Here is a 12,124-nt window from a genome sequence, read left to right as displayed (position 1 = left end):
AGAAAGCATATCTTGAATCCATACCACCAATCTCACCAACAACTGCACCACCAAAGCCAGAAAATTCTTACACAGTTCAACACTGTGCAGACAGAAAGAGCTCACATGTGGGCCCACTTGACAGTGAACGTAGTGATGACATTTTCAGGCTTCCCAATCCTCAAAGAGCTCCATGTAACCATACCCCACAGATTTTCATATGGAATTCTATGGGCCTTAGCAGAACCTGTAATGCTTACTTTATACAAAATTATCCCATTTTTCACAAACAAATTTTAGACACAGAATGCTAATGCTGATATTCTTGTCCTTGGATATTGACATTCCTGGATACCAAGAGATGCTACTCAACAGTGTCTGCCCAGCACAACCCTGTCAGAGGAAGACTGAAAACAGGTGTCTGTACTGAAGGGATGTATACATACTGTAGGGCCAGTATACTCTGTGGCACACTTAGCAGTTTCAGTGTCCACCTATTCATCCTGTTCATAGGCTGACTACCTGTTAAGAAGAGATTTGCATGAATCTCATCCCCTTGCAACCTTGGCTTTCTCTGGAGAAAAACCCAAGCATATGAACAGAGAGGGAGTCACCAGGGGCTTTTGTGAGACAACAGGAACACGACAAAGCACATCTACCCAATAAATTACAAATCAATGTCTACCAGTATAGACATGGTCACTTTGTCCTACTTCAGCTTCAGGCTTCACACACTTTTTTAACTATGTCACAGAAAGTTCTCTCTATCACAAAAATGTTCCCTCATTAAGAAGAGACCGATTCACTTACTCCACCTTCTTCTTGTTAAGTATACAATTTTTCTTCAGTATCATAGAATAAAGCAAAATTGCTGGTATCCTTGTGGATCTTTTCTGAAACATTTCTAACTTATTAACAACTTTTTAAAGGAATTATTAATGATATCAAGTACAATGTAGAAATGATCTTATTAGTGCTGTACATAGTCATACTGATTCCCACTTTTAACAGATACACTACTACTCACCCAAAGATGGTGTCAGCTCTGCTAACTACAGCTTCTTACTAAATGTTCATATCCATTTGGCAATGTGCCACAGCTCCAACACCTTTTCCAACTCCCTGATTTCCAGGATGTGGTAAGCAAGACCTGTATTTTTATTGAGCTCAACTCCCTCTGTTGGACTGCAGCATGTCTGTATCCTAAACCATAAAAATTACCTTTGAAGCATACCTTTGGTTATATAAACCGGTGGAAAACTGTGTCAAAGACTGACAAAATGAGAAACAGTCTTCATTAAATGCATGCAACTACATCAGGAGCCTTTTAATAAGAAGGGTCTCTCCAGCCCTTTAATAACTATGAGAAAATCCCTGCTACCAACTACAATTAAGGAGGCTTTTGTTCATAGATGTGTACTGGCATAGACAGCTCTCATGGGAAGTAGCAAGAGTGAATTCTAAGGAAGAAAAACCAGCTAATAAGACAACATCAATCTCTGAAGGAAAAATCAACTTGAAAAACAATATACTAAAAATTTTTGGCAACTTTGAATTTATTTTACTATTTATGCAGCTGAAAGCATCGTAGACTACATGAGGAAAGAATAGAAACATTAGTTTTGTAAAATTCTCTAGGGACAATACTGCAAATGTCACCATAAAAAGATTTTCAGCCTACCACTTTTTGATTCTATTGCATTTTCTCTGACAACCCCAGGATGGATTAAATTCGATACTCTGTGCTCTTACTCTAAATTCAATATGATCTGTTTAGAGACAAAACACTGGAGATCTTCCAGTACATTTTTACTATGTTCAGGAAGAAAAAAAAAATCTGAATTTTTCTCTTTAGACCATTAGAGAAAAGCGTTATAATGTATTTTCTACCCACACACTATTGTGCTTTTTCTAATGATGGGGGAACTTACAACAGAAATTAAAGAAATAAATAGCTTATAAAGAAGTAGAAAGGAATTAGCTTTTGGTTGTATCAAAAAGTAAGCCCTTGAAAGACCACTATCTTCTAAATAAAGATGATTTGAGGTTTTCTTTATTGATAGACTTACAGTAATTCATACAAGGAAAAGATAGAAATGAATGTGGTATTTTTTTACATTGAAGGGATTGAAATAAATGATGAAAAAAAAGCTGAACTGCCGTATTCCTCATTGAATGCATAGCTGTAAACAAAAAAATAGGCAAGACAAGCAGAAGACTCTATATGACACTGTAGACAGGCAATGTGTGTTATAATATAGTTTTAAATCATCATTATCTTTATTAAAATCATTCATAAGAAATACCAGAATCTTTTTACCATAGTAGATTTACACAGTAAACAAGCAAATCTTGCCAATTCTCTTGCAAGTTTCATTTATTTAAAGTTTCAGAGATTTGAATATGAAATAATTTATTCCCCAGTACATCTCAGGTTCTCAAATTCTGTGTGTAACATCAAATGTGTGAGCATGACAGTCACGAGGATCCTGGTAAAGCTAACTATGCAGAAACTGAATGCTGTTGGGGTTCACAGGTGTTAATTTTTATGAACGTGGACCTGTGGAGCCAGTTCAACTTGTCTACAAGTACTTTATATATCACTGCCGAGACGAGCATAGAGTGCAAGACATTGCATTAGACCTAACTAAAAGAAAACTAAAAAAGAAGCATTTTACACATATTTAAAACAAACATTAAAATATGTTTACAAATTAAGGCAATAGCTGAATTGAGATGCCTTAAATATCACTTGAAAGATGAAGCCATTGGCAAGAGGAAAACCAAATGGTGAGTGAAACAGAATTTGGGAATATTAGTAGTGATTAATTATGAATTGATATCAATATTATCTACAGGGGATATCAAGTGTTTTCAGCAGCAGAAAATCCATGTCAGTGCTCTCCAGCTTCTTTTAAGCTAATAAAATATCTTAGACATCACCTCCTGGGAAGGGTATCAAGTGACAGATGAATACAGAAAACATTTCTCCTTAATTGCAAGTTATGAGAGCAAGGATCATGAAAACACATGTGAAAGAAAAGGGTGGGATTCTTGAGGTTTATTAACTTAAAATGTTAAAATTAAAGCAGTGAATGAATGGTAATAAACACGCTATAGGAATATTATTACTGTTGCTGGCTTGATGGTTGATGGCAGACAAATCCTGACAGGACATAATGCTACATACTGGCATATGTTGAACATGTAAACTAGCTTTGACCACCGTTACTTTTTTTTTTCTGCATGTTACAAACAACCAAGAGTCAACTGCTACAAGAAGAAGAGAATTGGCTTATCATTAACTGAGTGGGCTAACAAAGTTGAGCACTGTCAAGGGAAATTACCATAAAATACGATAAGATGGTGCGTTCAGCTAGGCTAGATCAGTGCACAACCCAAAGGAAACAAATGGAGAGCAGACTCAAAAGCTGGGGTCTCTGAGATGCCCTGAGAGGAAAGCTGACATGTTTGAACTATTTTAACTTCAGTACATTTTAAATTTCCTAGATCAATCGAAGGAATCAGCAGTGTAAAATCGGTATGTCAAAAGGCAGGAAAAAAACCTGATCAGACTGTAGAGATAAAACAATACAATGAAGAGATCAAATCAAAGGATGAAAAAATATATTCTATTTCTATTAAGTTAAAGTGGCTAAATGTGACACTTTAGCACTGTGCAAATACTGATGTACGACTATGTACATGAGTGTTTGAAGCATCTGGTTTGAGACCCAGAGCACCTAAGACATAATCTTTGGCCTGGCTGAGCTGAGAGATGTGCTTATGGGAGGAGGAAGATGGCCACAAAGAGATTCCCACAGGTACTACTGCAGCATGGGAATGCATTGACCATGCTTCCCCCATAACTGCAGCAGAACTAGAGGTAAAATCCAGAATGCCTATGTCACATTAAGATTTACCTATCAACATGCAACATACACAAATGTCACTTTGGAGATGAAAACGTTGCTAAAGTGAATAGTTCTCTCTGCAGCTTGGCTTTCTCTCATGGAAATGAAGCTCGATAGACATCAGAGTGGTGGGTCCCTAAGCAATCCTAGATGGTCACTAATCACTTACATAACCTCAGGAATCATATCACTTTTCTATGCTTCTGTCTCTTCTTGTTTGTCTTGTCTGTCTGGAATGGCAGGTTTTAATGTGATTAAAGTAGAGGGTGATTATCTCCTGATCTGTGTGTGTAATATTAGAGTTCCATGCTGGAGTTCCCAACGCTCTCAGCCAGGGCCACTAGGTGCTGCTGTAATATGAGTAATTAAAATAATAAGTATTATTAAGGAAATTGCTTATTCTTACTATGGACTGTTTCAAAAAGCCTGAAATCCAGAGAAAAAGCTTATTCTAAACCTGCACATTTTTTGAAAAGTAAGAACCGAAAGACTCAACGATTCACTTCACTGGTACTCAAAATTTTTCCTTTTACCTTTTGAAGCTTTGCAGAAAAAAGATGCAAATACCTTCCTCCTTTAAAAAAATGCACTGAATAAATGCAAAGTTTTTTCTCCTTCATTTCACTTTTTAAGCCCAGCCTCAGCAGTTTGCTATTATACAAGCTCATCCAAATCATTATACTCAAAAATCCTTGCCCGCTATGGAATCGTGCACCTTATTCACATACTATTTGGATGTGAACAGAAAGGCAAAGTCCTCAGTATGGGGGAGCTTGACTGGAACTGCAAATGCTTCAGTAAATGCATGGTGATGTTACTGAGTCTCAGATTTTGTACCTGTCAGTTCCACAGCCTGCTAAGGAGGCTTTATCTTATTAAATGTAGTTGACTGGCCATAAACACAGTAAAAGATTAATAAGACTCCATATGAATCACAGTCACAACATGCTTCTTGCCTGAGAGTGTTAAAATGCCTTTAAGCAGCTGCCAGCTACAGCTCAGAGAGCTATATGACTAAAGTGCTATTTCTGAAAGTCTTCAAGTCAGTGCATCTAACTGGACTTTACAGTGGACAATCCACAAGGCTATTTATATTCAAAAATAATTTGGCAGGTCTTGTTCATCAAACCAGTTTTCCAGACACAAAGACTCCACTTAAAAATTTGTTCTTGGATTTTCTGCCCTTAAAAATGAAGTTAAATGAAATTATCTGAATCATCAGAAGAACAGGGCTGGTAAGGCAGCTCTGGATTAATTACAAGTGATGAAGTTTTGCTGCTGGGTTACCTCAAGTCCCAAAGTTAGCAAGCACAGAAATGAAGTGACAAACCCTAAGCACATGTGGGAAAAAAAAAAAAAAAAAAAGTACCAGAAACACTATATGAGAATTAGGACTTTATGGTAAATGTGGGACAGAATATTCACAGTCTAAACAAATCATTATTAAAAAGCATTTTAGGAAAGTGCAGAGGTGCCAACACAAACTAAAAATATATTTTATTCTTACCATTTGAGACTGGCTCCGGGGACAGCCATTGATATCTTCAACCTTTTCATTTGCTAAACAAAAACAGTGAGGAGAAAAACAGAAGTAAACAATGAGATAAAACTTTCCTTTCCACCCCCTGGCCAAAAAAAAACCCAACAAAAAACCCTAAAAAAACAACCAAACAAACAAAAAAACCCACCACAAAACAGAAAAAGAGCAGAAAAGACACAGCAATAATAAAGTGCACAGGGGTTTGTTGACACAGAGCTCCTTTCTAAGTAAAGCTCAGTCGTACAGTAACAACACTCTTGTTAGCAGCAGTTGCTTCCACATGCCAAATCATGCAAAGGGGGAAGTGCGAAGGAGGTCGCTGCTAATTCTTCAGCCCCTGCAAAATAACTGCTGACATGAAATCTTCCACAATTGTCTTTGCAGGGTCAGGATACAGTTTCAAGGCATCCCAGAAAGTATGAGCCACTCCAACTAACAAAATGCACACATGGGAGACATATGGTTTAATGGAGCATTCATTTCTGACAATTCAAAGTGTGTAAGATACAGTTCTGGCCATTTAAAGTATGGTTAAACAGCCACTTCCAAACATGCTCACATAAACATATTTTTTAATTAAGACAAGGATGAACCACACAAATATCAGAGACATATGGACCCAGTCAAATTGTATTATTCAGGGTTCATGTTATTGTTAAATACATTCAAGTTGAATTATATACTCCCCCATGCAAGGAGTCAGCTCACAGTGCTTTTCTCAACCCTGGTCTTACCGATGATCTGGATGATTTCTGCTAGCAGAACTCCATCTGCAATGTCCTGTTGCAAATCCTTGATCAACCGCTTGTGGCCAGATTTTGCTAGGTAGTGGTTAGCCCAGTCAGTGTAAATCTGCAGAGCAGAGGGGGAGGGCAAGGGAGAGAGGGGGAAGAGAGAAAAGAAGACAATAAAAATCCTTAAAACAAATGTTGGCTTGCACACCAGAACTATTCTGGATCACATTCCCATTTAAGAAGTCAGCACCAAAGGAAACAATTTTAACGTGTGTTTTTTGCCTTTTTTTTTTTTTTTTTTTTTTAACAGCCATGTCCCTCCCCCTGCCATTCTGCTTTATTTTAAATTCAAATGATTCAGGCTGCTTCATGAGGGTTCAAACTTGCTGTGACCAAGCAAAATTCCCCTTATGACTGTAAAGGAAACTCCTGCCATAAATCAGTCACCTCTACCGCAATTCTACCTCCCACCATGTTTCTACCTCTAAGCATGCCCCACCACCAACTTTCACGCTCTGGGACTGCCTAAGAGAAAGTGATAGTGGAGACGTGTGCCTGTGCTTTGGTAAGAGTTCATCGGGCTGTCACTGGTGATTCCTCACCTGGCGATGCCTCTGTGACACTTTCTGCAGCAATCACCATGTCCCGCCACGTAGGGACGGATCATTTGTCCCCTCGCCTATGGTTCAGCATGCTGTAATGTGCACAGAGGAGACTGAGAGCACCAGATGTACAGTAGTCTCATCGCTCGAATTAGAGTATATATTCTGGAAATATGCTGCAACCATTCTCCGCCAAAAGAGGAGGGAGGAAGGGTGAGACTGAGCAGCACCAAATACTTAGCAACAGGCAGTGTAAAAATGGCACTTATCAACAAAAGGTTGAAAAGGACCAGCTGAGCTACATCCTCCAAAATAAGGAAGGGGGGGATGTTGAAGAGAGAAATTGAAGGTATTTCATAAGGCATATACATACACAGAGAGAGCATTTGGGAATCAGGTTCACCTATGAAGAAATAAGAGGAACAGACACCTTCACCTATGTACTGAAGGAAAAGTGCACCCCAAGACGTGCTCACACCATCCCGGGGTGTCCCAGCATGCAGAGGCAGCTTGGACTAGTGGAGCTTGGTGCAGAGGTGTCACACAGCTAGAGGGTATCAGTGGCTCTTGACAGCCAGTGCTGGCTCCCTTTCATGGGGTATCCATGGCCTCTCTCCCCACCCCAGAAAAAAGGACTTGTACAGACCCTCCTGCTACTGTGGGATGTTACCACTAAGAGAAAGCATGTATGTACAACAGCATCACTGTGTAAATAAATATAATATCTAAGGTTTTTTCCCTGCTGAGATTATTTTTTGAAAATGTTGAAACTGCACCTCTTTCATAAAAACAATGTGAGCTCACTTTATAAACATTCTTTTATTTAACCTCACAGACCCTAGGGAGGAAGGGGTCAGAATCCCATTCTGTGAACAGAAAAACAGAGGTCAAAGCTATCAACTGCTTGCTTAGTTCACCAAGGAAATCTGTGGCAGAGCCAGGCTCGGGTGAGAAAATAGATGCAATTCCCAGACCAGAGTCTTACCCAGAAGACCAACACCCACTTTCCACCCAGCAAAAGTATCACCACCCAGTACATGTTCACATACTAAGGACTCCTTCACTATCTGAGTATCTTTGTCACAGATTTTCTCCCTCTTCATTAAAAGAGACAGAGAATTGTAACTTGTTTGGTCTACCCTATTTCTTCCCATATTCCTGCAGGTGGATCACCAGCTGGTTTGTCATAGCTCTCCTGACAGCTTTAGAACTTTAGATAACTCCACAGCATTAAACAGTGGAAGTGGATTCAGCTCTCCCATAGCCAAAGAATGCTGCTCTTAGATGGAGCCTTAAATTTCCCTGCTGCACCCAGAAGTCTGCTTCAGTCACCTGTTTTCACTGATACTCTTTTTTCACTATTACTGGTGAGTGACATGAAAGGCTCGATTAAAAAGTTGTTTAAAGCCCACGGTAGCTAAGAGGGTGTTTCTTCAACTATATAACCATATATAATAAATGCTAACGTGGAGTCTCTAAAGACTGTATGAACATGTATTAGAACAACATGAACTCATGATGATAAAAGACACATACTACACCCATAGCATCATGTATTCCTTACTACTAGTATTTCAACTTCAGTCATTCTTCTAAAGTAATGTCTCAGAAATATTCTCTGAACTATTACTATAAGCAGAACTATTTTTTGTATTCCAGTGAAACTGATCCACTGGAACATACAGAATACCCACTAATATTATTTTAGTTTAGTTTCACATTACAAATAAAAATACTTTACTAAGCATTTTCTTTTTCATCTGTCACACCCACATGTAATCTGGTGTACCAATCCTAATTTTGACTACAATTTGAACTATCCTCCCACTAAGCAGCCAGGGAAATTTCATTCTGGCACCTGCTTTGCAAGTTATCTAGTATTCAAAGAATGGACTTCACCCACCCACCCACTTAATAATTTTCTTTTGTCATTAATTTAAAAGTGACAAGCATAAAGAAGGTAAGCAGTGTTTTGTAAACAAATGTTGATAATGCACATCACACCAGTGGCCCCAAAACTTTACTGATGGTTTGTACTTTGATAGTTATGCAATGGTGGAAAAAATATTGAGAGGAGGCAGTGGCAGATGAGGAGTTTTTTAACTTCAAAAGTATTCTAAAACAAACCAAAAAGGTGAAGAGTTTTTGATGGAGACAATATGGCAAACCAAAACCCAGTTGGCAGTGGAATGTCACATTTAATTTCCTCTCTTTCTGTAGGGCTCACCACTTGCTTCTGTTTCCCCTTCCCCATAGGATGCCTTTCTCATTCATCTCATTCTTCCAGGGACCCAAGTGCTCAGGAGTCAGTTGTAAAAAATGAAAAGCATGTAGATAGACACATGAAATACTAAGGATGTACACATGCCACTATATTCTTTTTACATTAAATTCTCTGATGCAAACATAATAGAGAATCCCCCCCTCTACATGTATCCATGTAAATATGCGCTTCTTAGAAATTTGATCTTAAACTCCTTGTGAAAACATAAAGATCCAGTGTGCATCATCATTGAAAACACTCAGTTTGCAAAGGATAGAAAAATCATGCAGAACAGAAGGTTAAAAAATCAGTAACCTCATGCAACTGTCTGCTTTTTATGGGTGCTGCCCTTTTATTGGGTGCTGAGCGCCTCTAAGGAGGAGCTGTGCATTCTCCCCCTCTTTTCAGAACTGGCAATAGATCATTTCGTCTTGCACTAATTGTGCAGTAATGTTTCCCCAAAATCCTCTTATTTTAGAATTTTCTATGATGAGTTTGTTTCAGAGAACACACACATGAGGGTTAGTCATTGCAACACTTCCTCCCAGGTCCAGTGCTTGCTCCAGTAACCCTGCCTTACATCTACACACTGGGCCAGGCTGCTGACTTACTCATTTCCTCTCCAAGCTTCCTCTCCTACCACCCTGCTTTACAGGCACGTCTGACTGGGGAGAATTCTCCTTCAACACTAGGCTCTGACTGCTGACAACGTATGGGAGAGCTGCTGTTATCTGCCACGTGGAGAACCAATCTCAGCAATACGATAATGGAACAGACCCGATTCTGTGTTTGTGTGGTCCAAGCCCCGTCCCGGCGCCTGGTGATTTAACTGCTTGCAACACGAAACAGGATTCAGCGGGGCAATGCGAGCTCGGGCACAGCCTGCTCATGTTAACGACAGTTTGCCCTGGCATTCCTCAACCGCCCGTCATGCTAACCTTTAAGAGAGTAGAGGAAATAAACTCTGATACCCAAATATAGTTACGAACTTCACCTCGACATTTCACACATAGCTATAAGCAGCACAGTAGAGCTGCTTGGCAGGATCTGTAATGAAACAATACACTTTGTAACACAGTAGTTTAACAAAGTGAAAAAGAGAAAGGATCTCACAGGTTACTTCCTTTCTTAGGAAATGCTTTAATCATAAACCTTGTAATTATATATCGGGCAGTGCTATAATGCATCCTCTTTAAAATTAATACAGAAATGTTACCACCCGCAATCAGTGCCAAGTGGGAAACGTCAGATGGATTTCAGAAGTACAGTCAGCCTAATGCAATAATAATGCATGACACTTTGTTAATGTCTTCCACTAAATCAGCTCAACATGTTTTCCAGACACAAATGAGATCACCCCTATTATTTATTATTTCTGTAGATGTGGGGAAACTGAGGTATAAAAGCTTTCTTGGTGGATTTTTTTTTTTTTTTTTTTTTTAATGTGGCTCACTCGAGGGCAAACAGAGCTGGGAATACAACCCAGATAGTCTGAGTTGCAATCATTTCTTCTATATGCTTTTTTATCAGGCAGTTTTATAAATAGGCTTGGTGGGAAAATGCATATTCCATGAATCAGGATCCTTCTGCATATTTTTGTTTGTTTGCTACAGTATATAGAGTTTCAGATCTGAAAATGGTCTTCTGTTGCTATCGAGAAGACAGCTTTCCATACTTAGAGTATGCCTCTGTCACTCCCTTATGTGCCAATGCTTCTGCTTAGGAAGAACAACAGTTGCTGCCAACTCTGTTATGCCAAGACCTTGTGACAGATTTCCATGCCATTTAGGAGGATAGGTTATATTTGTAAAATATTTAAATATTTGTCCACCATATGAAAAAGTTTCATTCCTAGATATGTGGGAATAAACAGATAGTATCCAGTTCTCATCACTTGTCCTTTAAAATACTCTCTAGGAGACAACTGTATCTTCATTCATTAGCATGAATGAATTGAAATGCTGTCCCCCAGTGCTCACTTTCATGCTCTTTTCTGTGTACAATACAACCCTAATACCTTTTGGGGCCACTGTAATATGGTGTGGGGCTGGGGAGGCTTTTTAAGAATTCCATTTCTTTTTAAGAACTCCATTTCTCAAAAGGAATCTGTAGGCAACAGCAAGCTTCCACAGATTTTTCTTTCCTCTTTATCTTGTAGAAAACAAGAGTTGGAGAAATGGAAGGAAACGTTATCTGTTACAAGAAGTGTTGCTAGCAGTATAACTGGGTTGTGATGGTTCACAGCAATATACAATAGTACTTTTTAGCACAGTAGGATTCTGTCTTTTATTCTATGTCTGCATTATATCAATACATTTCATAATCCTTTTTTTTTTCTTTAAAAAAATTTGAAATAAAAGAAAATCAAACTATTAAAAAGCCCCAACATCAGAATTTTAACAGTCAGCCAAAGTGGAAACATGACACTGTTAACTTAATAAAAGGGCTATGTGACTTTCTAGTGTAATGTATTTACTCTGCTTAAAATGTTGCCATCAGAGAGAACTGATAGTTGATGGCACTTAGAGCTTTTCACCAATAGACTCTCGTTCAAATCATGCTTGTAGAATAAGAGATTGATGACTTGTTTCTGTTGTTCTCCAGTATGCTACAAAATGGGCTGTAAAGGCTGTATATCTATTTACTGGTCAGTTTTCCAGTGTGTGGCCTACCCTGGATGTTGAATACCCATCAGAGCCTACATAACAGTCCCAGAGTCCCTGATGAAGAGGATTTGCCAGAGGAGAGGGCATGACCACAACTCTACTTTAATGTAGCTATTCTTGGCTAATAAATTGTGGGTAGCAAAACACATGTTGGAGTGTCCCTGAAGCTGCTTGTATTTATAAAGAGAAGCTGGGCAAAACATTGGGCAAACGTTAGAATAGGGTGAGGGAATTAGATTGCAATGAGATGCCTTTCTCCTTCCCACTGCCTCTACACTAAGGAAAACTCAACTGGAAGGCAGGATCTGACCTTTTAAATATTTTATTATTGAAGGTTATTTCTCTGGGTTGCAAAAGAATAATTTATTAGTTTCAATCCTCCACTTAGCAAGGAAAAGGGCTAACTTTGAAAACAATGGTTCACAT

The 12,124-nt window shown here is 38.8% G+C and overlaps 1 protein-coding gene across 10 annotated transcripts in view; it reads right to left on the bottom strand.

The window, feature by feature from the left end:
* Window positions 1-12,124, bottom strand: part of NAV3 (neuron navigator 3) — a 563,787-nt gene that overhangs the window by 191,043 nt on the left and 360,620 nt on the right. For 9 of the 10 annotated variants that reach the window (XM_074870640.1, XM_074870639.1, XM_074870634.1 and 6 more), the window contains 2 exons: window positions 6,168-6,285; window positions 5,401-5,453 (listed from right to left, as the gene is read on the bottom strand). In XM_074870640.1, the coding sequence (XP_074726741.1) occupies window positions 5,401-5,453; window positions 6,168-6,285 (171 nt within the window). Of the gene's footprint in view, window positions 1-5,400; window positions 5,454-5,581; window positions 5,688-6,167; window positions 6,286-12,124 lie in introns of those variants that run through there. The other variant, XM_074870644.1, reaches the window with a different exon arrangement.

Source organism: Strix uralensis, chromosome 5, assembly GCF_047716275.1.
Source record: "Strix uralensis isolate ZFMK-TIS-50842 chromosome 5, bStrUra1, whole genome shotgun sequence".
NCBI lineage: Eukaryota > Metazoa > Chordata > Aves > Strigiformes > Strigidae > Strix > Strix uralensis.
This window is presented reverse-complemented; position numbering and strand designations above follow the sequence as displayed.